General features: G+C 41.3%; 1 protein-coding gene across 1 annotated transcript; it reads left to right on the forward strand.

Moving 5' to 3' along the window:
• The first annotated feature begins 3,446 nt into the window (after positions 1–3,446).
• Positions 3,447–13,685, forward strand: RNF185 (ring finger protein 185). The gene is made up of 7 exons (XM_005421493.2): positions 3,447–3,806; positions 4,881–5,114; positions 6,645–6,663; positions 7,306–7,418; positions 7,947–8,001; positions 9,929–10,046; positions 11,168–13,685. The coding sequence occupies exons 2-7, from the start codon at positions 4,933–4,935 to the stop codon at positions 11,263–11,265; spliced, it is 585 nt and encodes a 194-aa protein (XP_005421550.1). The 5' UTR covers positions 3,447–3,806; positions 4,881–4,932; the 3' UTR covers positions 11,266–13,685.
• The last annotated feature ends 16 nt before the right edge of the window (positions 13,686–13,701 follow it).

Raw genomic sequence — 13,701 nt, forward strand, 5'->3', positions numbered from 1 at the left:
CGGCTGCCAGCCGGGGTTTGCCCGGAAGCGCCGAGCCGGGGCCGCAGGTGCCCGGTGTGCGCTGTGCCGGGCCGGCCCCGCCGGCTCTGGCTCGGGCTATGTCGAGAGGCGTCAGCTGCTGGTGCATGACATTGGTTATGTTGTATATTAATTTTCGCTTCTTCTTAAATCACGTCCGTTGTATATGATAACTGTTGTATTTGATATTTTTACGTTTGCTGCGAACCTGGGTTAGCCAGGCACGTCTGTCTCACACAGGAAAACCATGGGGCAGCGTTACCCAACTGGTTATATTCCTTTTTTTTTTTTTTTCCTTTGGACTTTGTGAGGTAAGAGGATAAAATCTTTGTTGAAAGATTTTTATTGGAGTCTATATTAAACCTTTATGGAACTGATTTAAAAAAAGCAATTGCTTTAATCACCTGAGGGTTTTTACTCTTTGCATTTACAAGGTACATGGACTCCTCGGTGTTCCTGAAACACCCGAGCTGGGCCCTGGCAGCACTGCCTGTAACACAGATGTGCATTGCAGAATCCCAGTTAATGAAACCAGGCCAGGCAAGGCTGGAAGGCAAATGGCTGCTTTGGCAAGAGCAAGTGAGCACATGAATTCGTGTTTTGGGACCACTTTGTGGTGATATTAAGAAGCAGGTGCCCAATGCTGTACAGGTTACAGGAAGTGGAAAGAAGAACTCGAGAAATGTTTCCAAGGAGTTAAAATGTAACATATTTGGGGGACAGAGAAGAGTAAAAAGGTAGTGAGAGATAAATATGTATTTAATGATTAACAACAAGACAGTCGTGTTAGTTAAAAATATCTAAAATGACTGTCAAGAAGTCAGTACACTTCTTCTAGACACTGTCGGCAGTTTTCAGCTAAGATTACCTGGTTGTACTTGAAGCCCAGGCAATTGTAATATGCTAAGTGTCAAGATTGTTCTTAAACTTAGGAGTGGGCATTTTTGTATAAACTCTCAGTTATAGTTTTATATTTAAATTGATTTTCTAATGTGAATATTCCTTTTGTAAATATTTTTAAGTGTCAGAGAATGACACTATTACCTTAGGGATAAGAAAAACACAACGACAAATCATCTTTTTGATTCAAACTGCAAAAGGTTCAGGAACTAAATCAGATATTGTTTCATAAAAAAACTAGATTTGGATAATTTAAATTTCAGTAATCTTAGCTAAAATAAAATTCATTAGAAATATAGAAAAGGGTCTTTCCTGTGGAATTGACATCCAACAGTGCTGCTCTTTTTATTTCATTGTTATGGCAAAGAAGAACAAACTTTGGGTTTTGTTAATAAACTAACCAAATTTCTATATCCTTACCAGAACTTCTTCTCATTGTTCATGGAAAAAATTAAATACTTGAGACATCCTAATGTCATGCTGTGAACACAAGTTCCAGGACTGTTTTGTATAGGTGAAATTAGCTTCTAATTTATACTCCCTCTTTGCCTTTCCCAGGTTGAATTAATGTCCACCTGCTGTTTCCAGCAGATTTTTTTTTGTGTACCTTAACTTATGGTGAAAACTCCTCTAAGCTGTCCTGAAGTGTTTTTCCTGTGTTTTGAGGGCTGGGCAGTGTACTTTGGCAAATGCAGTCATTGGCTGAGTTCAGAATGTGATCTTTGACAGTACCCTTCAGCTCGTGCTTTCCTGGTGAGCAGTAGATTTACAGATGAAGTTTTTAAAATATTAGAGGAAAATTTCTTTTTTACTGGCTGTTAGTGAGATCTGTACCCAGCACATGGACATTCCCAGGCCCCTGCACTTACTCCTGCCATGGACCTCCTGTGCTCTCAGCTGTCACCACGCAATTCCAGCTCCTTTTGGAGTTCCTCCCTCCCAGGTACCTCCACTTCCATGTCTTCATGCTCCACCAGATTTCTGTGTTTATTTAGGAAGCCTGCTAGCAAATGAGTTCCTTGTTTCTTAACTGTTCATCTGCTGCCACTCTTGATTCTTGGACGTAGTAAAGGTCAGTCATTTTTCAGAACAACCTGTTGGGATATAACATAGGGATTGTGATTTGAAGGAAATAAACAGGTAATCTAGATGGTTTTTATGAAGCAAAGATACCATTTTCCTGTAAATATGTAGAGAGCAAAGAATGCCTGCAGTTAGGTATCAGCTGATTTTTATATCCTTTCCCTTGTTTTGTTTGTTGCTCATCATGCCTCCAGGGTTGATTTGGAGACCTGATCTGAAGGATAAGTTTGTAGCAAACCTTGACTGGCATCCCTCAGTTGTGTTTACTTAACCCCAGAAGTCATGTTCTATCCCAGCGTACTGAGTCTTCCTCCCCAACTCTAAAGCAAATTGAGAATGGGGTTGGTTTGGCCTGTTGTGTTAGTTATTGATTTTTTTAGTTTGTGATTTGCTTATGGTTTGTTGGGTTTTTTCCCCCTAGAGAGTTTTGTGTGAGAGTTTAAGTTTGAGTGACTGTTCAATTTTGAGCTCATTCTGCACTCAGAACAAGTTCCATTTGCAGTTGAATTTGTACTTTAGGATTCAGAGTACACTCACAAGCTACACAATATGTGATTATCAAATGTAAATTTAGCCCCTGGAAGCTGTTCCACATTTGCTTCTTTGTATATGTGCAGATGGACAGAGCCCAGCAGCGCCTGTTACAGACCAGTTATGTTAAACTGGGATATTCCAGGGACAAAATCAAATGTTTGAGAAGGCTTTTATTATTTTTACTGTTGTGTTTTGCTGTGGTTTTGATATTTTAAATTGGTTATGTCCTAACAGGTCACTGGGCCCCATCAGCCAATGAACAAATACTTAGGAGAGGATCCCCAGTAGAGATTAAGGAATGACCTGTTCTAGGAAAGGAGATTCAGTGCCTGTTGCATTATGTCATTTTAATCTTTCTTCTGTCTCAGCCATCTTTATTCCATATCATTACTGATATTTCTCTGGATTTCTTTGTCATCCTTCTTCATAACATTTTATTTATTTGTTGTCGTTACTAAAACTGAGGGTTTTTTTCAGTAAGTTTTTGTGGAGATACAGATTTTATCTTTTTGACAAGTCTTCAGATTTCATTGTGTTAATATACAGAATTTAATTTGGAAAAAGGAACTTTTTTTCCACATTGGTATTAGGGACTTTATTTATCTGCTGCTTGTACACTTCCTTTCCTTGTGTTATATGTCAGGATGTTTCTTGTGACCATTCTGTAAAGGGATGCACTATTTTTTACAGTGTGTTGAACTCCTTGGTTTTAAGGAGGTTTTCTCAATTTTTTATTAATATATAGAGATCCAAGTTGATAAGTTTTCACTTCAACTACTGAGCAAGACAGGTTGAAGATTCTGGTTGTAAGGACGTGTGAAAAATCCAAGTGTCTTTGGCATACAGTTTGTAGGTTGGCAGCATTTCCATCTGCCTTGCTCTAACATGGATTTTAATTTTGTACAAGGAGCTGGGTGTAAATGGAGTCGTGGTGTGAAATGCTCAGAGTCAGCACTACTGAAAGCAGCGTATGTTGAAGTGCAGCATCTGTGAATACAAATCTGCCCTTCTGGGACGCTGTGCAAAATGATGTAACGGAGTGAAAAAGCTCTGCAGAGATAGATTTCACCTGCTGTAACTGAGGCTTTGCTGCAATACTTCACCAGGCCCGGGTGTGATGCTTTCCTGGCTGTGCAGTGGGATTGTGTTGTAGGAAAAAGCTGTTGGCAATAACAGCTGGAGATCCTGAGGCTGTAGTTTGCTGCCCTGCACCTGAGCTGCAGCTCTGCTACAAAGAGGCAACACTAAGGAAAGCCTTTATTGCTTGGGGGGTAAGTTGGAATAGAAATTACCTTCTAAAAAATTCAGGTTGCCCTTTGAAAATGCTTCCCTGTTTGTACACTTGCAAAAAGTTCAGATAATCTGAATCACCTGCTTGTTTCTCACAGCTTTATCTAAGTATTATCTAAGTATTCCTAAGTATCTAAGTATTCCTGTTCCTGCAGCTTCGACATGATGTTAGAGTTTCATGAAAAGCATTGTGAAACATTTTAAACATTTGTATGTTTCTGTAGCTACTGAAACTCTCTTAGTTCTTGGATTACAAACCTTGTACTGGTAAAAGTATTTCTGGAAGGGCAAATGCCTTGTGCTGAGTCTCAAATTTTTAGGTACTGTGGAATTTACATATCAAGGAATTACACTGTAGAGATTGTTGCTACTGAAATAAAATAAATACTGTTCTTTGGTGAATATGATTATGTTAATAGGAGGCAAGAGCATGGAAGTAAAATTCAAGCACATTAAGCTAAAATTTTCAACACTTCTGCATTACTACCTTACTACTAGATTAGAAATGTTTAATAGTTTGAAAATACTAGAAATGTTTGATAGTCATTTCAACACTGCTGTAATAGCACCTATATACTGCTCAGGAGAGAATTCAAGTTCTAAGCTACCTTTGCTTGCCATTATTATCATTAATATTCCAAACTAATGAACATAGAACTTAAAACTCTGTATTTTTGTCAGTCTGTTCAAAGTGTGAATTACGTCATGATTAAATTCTTTTCTAACTGCACTCTGTTATAAGTTGTGTTGAATTTTGGGAGAGCATGGGGAGCTCGTTCTCCTTACAGCAAATGGCATTTATGAGAAAATAAAGGGGGCTTGTTTTGGCTGTGGATGCTTATCAGTGACAGTAAAATACAGGTCACACTATGGGACTGTAAAGTAGCTTAGTCTCTAAAAAAAGATCCCTCTTGGCTACGTTAAACTAAAACCATCAACAACAGGATTCAAGAGCTTCTTAGATAAGTCACTACCAGTTTGGAATGGGGCCAGAATGCAATGTTCATAATGCCAATAATTGTTTAGGTTTGTTTGGTTTTTTCCCTTTCTCACAGCTAGGATTCCAAGAGGAAAATTTTTTTGACTTTGTTTGGGCAGTCCTTGAGGATGGCAAGCAAAGGACCCACGGCTTCTGCATCAACAAAGAGCTCCAGTACTGGAGGGACCAGTGGCAGCAGCAGCAGTAATGGTTCTGGGGACAACACTAATCAGGACAACACTTTTGAATGCAACATCTGTTTAGACACTGCCAAGGATGCAGTTATCAGCTTGTGTGGGCACCTCTTTTGGTAAGTGCTGCAGCCCCACACACCAGCCAGAACACCATCTGTCTGATCCCATAAAAACCTGGGATGTTTGTCATTCTAGAGGAGGGACTGTGGGTTTGGTTTAGGAGGAGCTTGGGTTTGATCCTCAGCTGTTTTTCTTTGCTTGTATTCCAGGGGTTGGGTTTCCTGTGTCCTAAACTCCCTGTATTGCTGGATTATTGTGTGAAAGCAAACAAACAAACAGCCCCACACAGGCAGTTCAGTGCTCATTGATACTGTTTGCTTATGTGTGTTATTTTATTTGTGCTGTCTGGCCTAGCACAGATAGGTTCTTTAGACATAAAATTCCTTTCTGACCTCTGCATACCTAAACCTGGATATGCATCTGGGTTCTGTAGGCCAAATTGTAGTTTCTCCTCCGGGCTTGCTCTTTCTTCCTTTGAAACCATTAAAAAAAATAGGCAATAAGCTTTTACATATGGGCAATTTCTCTTTTCCCATGATATTACACGTGTTAGGAAATTTTTACTTCTTTAATTTGACTTGGAAATAATGTACAGCACAGATATATGTGCAGAATTATGATGTGGGTAACTTGGTTTGAATATACCCTTTCTTGAATGTGAAGAAGTTTAGGATTGACATGGCCAAATGTGGACGGGTTGGAGTTTATTTTACACAGTGGGCTAAATCCTTAATTAAAAGAAGTCTGAAAGTGTTTTTCTCCTGTGTAAATATACATAACATCTGAAAATCCAGGATTTTATTTGGGGAGATGGAAAATCACTGGCTTAGGGCATGTTAAGATAAAATAACATTAAATTATTGCACAAAAGGATTTAGAGTAATGGAACCTTGAAAGTACCAGGTGTCTTGTCTGAATGGCGTTATTGAGACCATTTTGAAAGCAGATGGCTGCTTAGCAGTTTTATCTTGTAGCTTGTTTGTCTTTGACCTTTTTTTAATTTGCCATAGCAATTTAATCTGTTTAATGGGAATTTCTCTACCCTGAGCAACTGAGTCTGATCTCAATAGCTGACCCTGCTCTGAACATCAGGTTGGACTAGAGGCTACCTGAGGTACCATCCAGCCTTAGTTATTCCATGATTCTGTCCATGTGGCTGATGTTTTGCCTCAATTTCTAAGATCCTAAACTCTCATTACTGACATCTTGCTCATTTGCATCTTGGCTCTGGGATAGTTTTTCATGGTATCAGAAGAGAAAATTTGTACAATAAACCCTAAGATTAAAGGCTCTGTCTGGGCCTTTGGTATGGATGAGGACCCAGGAGTGGGAGATGCACAGAACCACATTAGGACTTTAGATTGCATAACCTGAAAAAAAACAGTGGAGATCAGTCTTGGGCTGTGTTTGCAAAAATGATTTTAATGGGAGGCTGCAGAACTGGCCCAGCTAGATTCCAGGATTCTGTTGTCACCAAGCTGCACTATCCCTGTACGCTGCACATTTGTCATATAGAGTTCAGTAACTAATTCTATTTTCCTCCCTTTTTCTGCTCTCTGAACAAATTGTCCTGGGAATGCTCACAGTTGGCCTTGTTTACACCAGGTAAGACAGGTTTTCTTTTACTTTGTCTTTCATCAGCTCCAGTTGCTCAATAAAGCCCTTGGTTCTCTGGAGTATCCCCCTCTTTTCAAATGTGCTTTTCTCTCCAGGGCAGTCACAACCTGCTCATGCAGCTTAATGTGCAACAGCTTGCAGTCTGCTCTTTGAGCAACAAGAAAACTTAGATTCTGTTCCACTTACCTCTTCTTTTGAGTTTCTTAAGCCTTGCATAATTGCAGTTTTGGTACAATTACTGGAGCTTGCAGGGTTTAGTTTGCAGGTTTAAGTGCTGAGTGTACTTCTCTTTGCATACATAGTGTTTTACATAGTGGTGCCATTATAGAGAAGGTGGATGACAGGAAGGCCATCTGTGCTAGCCCTTGGCCTTTGCAGGACTGCTCATACTCTCTATTTCTTATTTTACTTCAGTGCAGATCTGAATGTGTCCACATCAGCAAGTTGTTCCCACCAGAAAAACAGCCAAAGTGCCAACTCCACTTTGGGGAGTACTTGGCACTTACTAAACTGTTTTGCTCCAGAACTTTGTGAGAAATTGCTAAAGTCTTTCTGCCTGGCTGCAAATGCGGTTTGCATAGTTATTTTTGTGGTATTTTAGTCGTTTTCTTATTATTTCCTTTCTTTTAGTGGCTAGAGACCAGGCCAAACAGACAAGTGTGTCCTGTATGCAAAGCAGGAATCAGTCGAGATAAAGTTATTCCTCTCTATGGAAGAGGTAGCACTGGGCAACAGGACCCCAGGTAAGAAACCTAAATTAAACTATTTTCAGTTGAAAATTAAAGATGAAACTTTAGTTTAGGATCTTAAGGTTAAAATGTAAAGTGCAGGATTCACAATTTTAAATACTTTGTCAAAAGACATAGATCAGATATTTCTGCCAAATATTTCTGCCTTTTTCAGGGCCTGGGTTTGCACACATTTCTTGTTCTACTGGCTATTCATTTTAATTTGAATCAAGTGTTACTTATCAGTTACAAGTGGCAGGTTGCAATGATTGTTGTCTGACCAGAGAAGCTTATATTAAATGTTCACATCCTCAGTTTTTAGCCTTTGCAATGGGTATTTGTTATTCAAAAGTGCAGTGTTACGTGCTGCTGAAGGTCCAAAGCTGCTCTTGGCTCTCTCACACACTGCCCCAGCCCTGCTGGATGGCCCCAGGATACTGTCAGGAGACTGTCTTTTATGGTGGTTCTGATTATTAGCCAGTCTACTGCAGATACTGTTGTCACATGTCCTTGCACTTGAGCTAATTTCACAACTTCCTGCAGAGAGAAAACTCCACCACGACCCCAGGGACAGAGACCTGAACCAGAGAACAGAGGGGTGAGTGATCAAACAAGCTTGAGTGGTTTAGTTGTTATTGATAGTGGTATTTATTCATCCTGGAGGACATAATGTGTGTGAGAGAACCTGCATGAGGATCCTGCAGCTTACACATCCTGCTCTTCTCAACAACCCCAGCTGGTTGTTCATGAATCATTGATAGCTGTGGTGTGGCAGAGAGCTCCGTTCCTGTGGTACCTTTAGCATCCCAAAGAGCAGCCCAACTTGGATTATGCTTCATGAACACAGCCCAGTGTGCTGCCACTGGAAAAGCTTTTCATACTTGATTGTTCTCCACGTTTCAATATAAGGAACGCTTTGCTTTGAAAATTCTTTGTGCAAGTGTATTTCTGTCAAAACTTACGTGTCATTAATTAATCCATGTATTAATTTAGATTTTTGACACCTGCTTCTCCCATTTCAATGGGATGTTACTATACCATGGCATTACAAGCAAGAGGAAGTCAATATCTGTTGGATACATGATGTGAAGAGGGATCTGTGGTTTTGTTGAGGAGATTACATAGGGTGAATGTAAACAGAAGCTGGCACAGATGGAGCAGACGTGGGAGTAGGTGGTAGGACAGACCACAGTGTGCTTCAGCATGATGGCAGCAAGCATGACCTGATGAAACAATGGCACATTTCCATGTAACTCAGCCTGGGCTCCTTGGAGAGGATTGTCTCCCTCATGCTTCAAGCAAACAACTCTGCAGGGTGTGATTAAGGTGCATTTCTGTATTGAATGTACTGGGAGTTCAGCTGTTCTCTTTCACTAGGGCATTGCTGCCTTATTAAATCAGCTCCTGTACCTTACTTGAACCTTTCAGCTGGTGCTGCTGTAAATCAGAGGGATGGGGTAGGAAGGCAGGGCAGTAGTGGTGCTGTTCTCTTCAGGTCCTGTACCTGCCACAGAGAGCTTTGCTGTCCCTCAGAGTTAGTGGCAAAATGCTTGAGAAGAGTGTGGTCAAAAGACCAACTCCTCAAATCAGGGCTCAACCAAGAAACGTTTGGCTTTTATTATATGAGTAAAATCATCTTTGTCCTCCCATTGTTGGTGGTGGTAAACCAGAGGGTGTTTCAGAACTGGTATCACTGTTTTAATCCTGAGGTGAGAGGACAGAATGCTGGATTACAGAACTGTGGGCTCTCCACAGTATTTAGGCATGACACAAACCCCTAGATTCACACACAGTCAGTTCTCAAACAGCACACTGCTTCTGCAGAGCAGGATTCATCTCAATTCAGAACACTTATTTTTGACTTGATGTGGTATTTTAGTCTAGATCCCACGGGGTCAGTGTTATTGCATTGTAACTTCCTTTTTTCCTCCTTTCCTTATGTCTTACATTCGTGCCCCAGGTGATTTTGCCACCTTAATTTAAGTCCCCATGGTAATTTTTTTTTGTGGTTTTCCTATGCATCCCACTGGCAATGTATCATTCCACTGAGTGTTTAACTGATGCACATGTATCACAAAAATCAATTTAGGTTATTTTCTAAGTACCTTTCCTATATGGCTAACAGCTGTTAACACATGATACATTGTTAAGACATTCTAAATAGCATTCTTTCTGTTGATTTTGATACATTGGCAGATACCTTCTATTTTAAGTTGAGAGAGGTTACAGTTGAGAAACACTGTCCTAATTTGTGGCTCTCAAGCAAGAGCTGCAGTTGCTAGTTTTCATTTTCTCAAACCTTTGGGTTGCTTGGTGAATTTGCTGCTGTCTGAAACATTTTAAACCCAGGAGAGCTAAGGGGATATCTACAAAAGTGTGTCAGACTGAAAGCTGCCAGACAGCTTGGCCCTTCTTTAGCCGTGGGAAAGTCACGGGAATGAGAGGGAATATCTGCACATCCACAAAATACCCTGAAATAGGCTCTAAGTGATTGGTACCTGTCTTCTGTTCTTTGTTCTCTGCAGGGATTCCAGGGCTTTGGGTTTGGTGATGGTGGCTTCCAGATGTCCTTCGGAATTGGGGCGTTTCCCTTTGGTATATTTGCAACAGCCTTCAACATAAACGACGGGCGACCTCCTCCAGGTACCACGGGTCCTCCTCCTGTCCCATCACAGACATGTTCCAAACTCTTAAATAACCTGCTAAAGGGCAAAATATTCTGAACAGTAACCAGTGTTGTCAATAGAAACACGAAATGAGGGCAAAAACACTCTGTGGAGAACGTGGTCTGTGGCTGGTATGTTTTGTACACAGACTCATAAAAGAAGCAAGTTTGTAATTTCCACATAATTTGCTGAAGGCCCTCCTGGGAGACCAGTGACTGCAGAGGAACAGTGGCACTGGAGACTATTCTCCTCTAATTCAGATGTCTCCTCTGGTACACCAGCAGACTTCTCCTGAAAAATGAGACAAATTGGACTAGACTTTCTAATAATAATAAAATGGAGTCACTAGGGGTGTATGAAGGAGACCCAGATTTTAAAAACAGCAGGAAGGGACCATTTCCTGAAAGATGAGAAGGAAAAATTTAAACTGGTGCTCTGTACCACAAAACTATGATTGCAAAGATTGTTCATTTTTCAGAAATTCATCTCTGAGATAGTCATCTGTATTCTACAAGAAGTAACTTCCCAGTGAAATTACTTCACGTTTTTGATTAACAAAAACCAGTTGGATTACTCCAAGGGGTGACCTTGCTCTCTAACAATGAAGTAATCCCTAGAGAACCTCCTCCCCATCTTCACTGTAGACAAACTGAATCTGTTTTGAGCAAGAACACCTACTGCCCAGGGTTTTCTGAAGTTACTTTGTGAAAGGTTATGCCTGCAAATCTTCCACTATGTTCATATGGCACAGGAATTATGAGGAACAAACTCATTCTTCACATCACACCAGCATTGCCATGGTCCTGCGCTGTCCTTGGGACAAATTATCTTCCCTATTAACTATAGTTCACTGTCCCCTGAAAATCTGCTGGGGGTGGGACTGAACTGAGGAGTCCTGCATCAAGATACTTGTGTTCCTTCTGATCTGCCCACGCAGCCAGCCAGGCTTAGGGTAGGAAGTAGCAACTTTCTCACCAAGCAGATTCATTCTTTGCATATTTTTCAATGTATGAATATACTATATTCAGAATATACACAATCTCAGAGAAAAGGAAGGAGCTGAACTGTTGTTTGTTTTTTTTACTTCCTGTTTTCCAGCTGTTCCAGGGACTCCTCAATATGTGGATGAGCAGTTCCTTTCCCGCCTCTTCCTGTTTGTGGCACTGGTGATAATGTTCTGGCTGTTGATTGCATAAGTCTTTTCCATTATTCTATATATTCATGACCAACAAGGCCACTGAAACAGTTACAAACTGCATCCCCATCCCATTTTAAACCTCTTGGTGTCTGGTTCCATAGCTACCTATGGGCTTCAGGAATTGGTGGTACCACAGCACAATGAGGAATCTCACATTTTGCACCAGAGTTGGTAATTAAAACATTGGTTTAAAAGTGTATTTCAGCTCAGATATCTTGTACAACAGATTCCTGCCACAAACCATGGGCCTAGCATTGAGCTGCACTCCGAAAGGGAGTGCTGCTTTGAAATCCTGTGCCAATCAGTGACACCAGGCCTGTGGGATACACAGTTATCCCAACAGACTGGGCAGGTAAGGGAACTTCTCCAGTGTGACCAATATCTCCTGCTTTGTAACCACGATGGATCTGCCAGAGCTGCAGATGTTGTTTAATGTCTCCATCAACATCTGACCTTCTCCAGGAAGTCATCCCCAGCACTGCTGGGACTCTCTGGGGCACAGCACGTGATGCAGGCAGAGCCAGCTCTGGGGACTGGTTCCGGTTTCTTTTCCGTCTGTTATTTCCCAGCGTGATGGAAAACCCTTCCTGATGGTTCTGATGGCTGTTAGAAGAAGGGATACAAATTTATGCTGCAATTTTTTAAAGCCTGAGCATGCTGGAGCCAGACACTGGAAGATTCTCTGGCTGTGGAGCCAGGTGGGGCTGCTGGAGCCAGCCCAGTTCCTCACTGACAAACAGTGTTGTTTGTGTTCCCCGGCTCTGTGCAGCACCTGTGGCTGCACTCCTGGATAATCCCCTCCCAACCTCGTCACTGTAGCGACACTTATCTTTCTCAAGGCTTTGAGACTTTCTACACAAGGTCATGTACTCCAGATAAAATCCTATTACAGACCTGTGAGATCAGCTTGTCTGGGGAGAGGAACAAAAGGCATCTTTACGTGAGTTTTGAGGTAAAACTTGTCATACTGTAAAATTACACAGGAGAAGACCTGAGATCCTGCCTTTGCCAGCACATGCTCAGTAGGGAACATTTGGAAGACCTTTTCTCTGCAGGTGCACACAGACCTTCTCCCATGCCACAGCAGAACAGCTACAGCATCAGAGTCTCTGCGGCTAAAATCTACCAAAGATTTTAATTTGGAGTGCTGGAGGAGACCACAACCATTAATGTGCTGAGGGGATATTGCAGAAGGTGAGCAATCTGCAGCCACTTTGGAATCCTTTTGGGTATTCAGCTTTAAAGAGTACTCCTGATGTATTTGTGTAGATTCCTTCAAAACAGGTATGAGAGATTCCCTAGCAAGATGAACAGTTCATATTTCTCTGACTAGGCAATTCCATTTTTTTTCCTCTTACCTTTTTTAGATTTTTTTTATTCCGGTCACTCATAGTCATAATGATTTTCTGCAAGATGAATGTTGTGACTTCCCTGGCAGTAGACAGAAAAACTGAAAAGCAAATCAATTAATAGAAACTTTGTTTCAATAGCTTGGGATTTTTTAGTGTATGGCAGAGTTTCCTGGGCAGGACACTTTTAATTAATTGTTATAGAAGTTTATTTATGTAATTAAAAACTGTTTCCTTTTAGTGTCAAGACAGAGTATGACTGAAGTTTAACTTGCCTACCTCCAAAATTCCATCTGGCAAGTAGAATGTTGCAAAGCTTCTGCAGTGTTTTGTCACGTCAGATTTATACCTGACTCGATAATCTGACAATATATTGCTCAACTATTTATAGTTGAGGTGGTGCTCCAGCTTTTGCTGTGCGACACTTCTGAGTAGCTGAACTTTGGCATAGGGTTCTTCTCAAGTGTGTAACTTGGTAACTGGGGCCCTTCCCAGGAGGACGGGCTGTTTTGTTTGGTTGTCCTACAATGTCGCAGCTCTGGGTTCCTCTCCTGCGCAGTCAGCACCACCTGCTGATGGGAAGGGAAGGTTCATGTGACGGTAAGGGATGGATTCCTCCCTCTCCTTTTGTACGGAGAAACTCGATGCTGAGAGGTTATGCAGGGAGGAGAAAGGTACCCCTTTGAAGCCTTTATCCCATAAAGAAGATAGAGAAGTGACTGCAATAGATTCAAGAGGTACTGAAATATATTTAATTAACACATTTTAAAACCCAGAATTTTAATGGATCGGGGGTGGGGGTTTCCATCTAGGAGTGAGAGAGATAATGGATTTAGAGAAGGCTGCAGAAGCATGACTGAGAGCTCTTATTTTCCGGCAATTCAAGGATGAAATAGTCTAAAAGTGTTAACGCTTGGTTCCCCCTTTCCCTGGTGTGCTTTTGTATGTACCCCTTCCCATAACCCGACCGCACACGGCCCGGACGGCTCGGTTAGTGCGTTACCGTTCCTCCTCACTAATTTTCACTGTTGTGAAAGTGATTTAGAATTAAAAAATGGTTTTAAATTGAGCGGAGTGCGCCGCCG

This window comes from Geospiza fortis, unplaced genomic scaffold, assembly GCF_000277835.1.
Source record: "Geospiza fortis unplaced genomic scaffold, GeoFor_1.0 scaffold408, whole genome shotgun sequence".
NCBI classification, from domain to species: Eukaryota; Metazoa; Chordata; class Aves; order Passeriformes; family Thraupidae; genus Geospiza; species Geospiza fortis.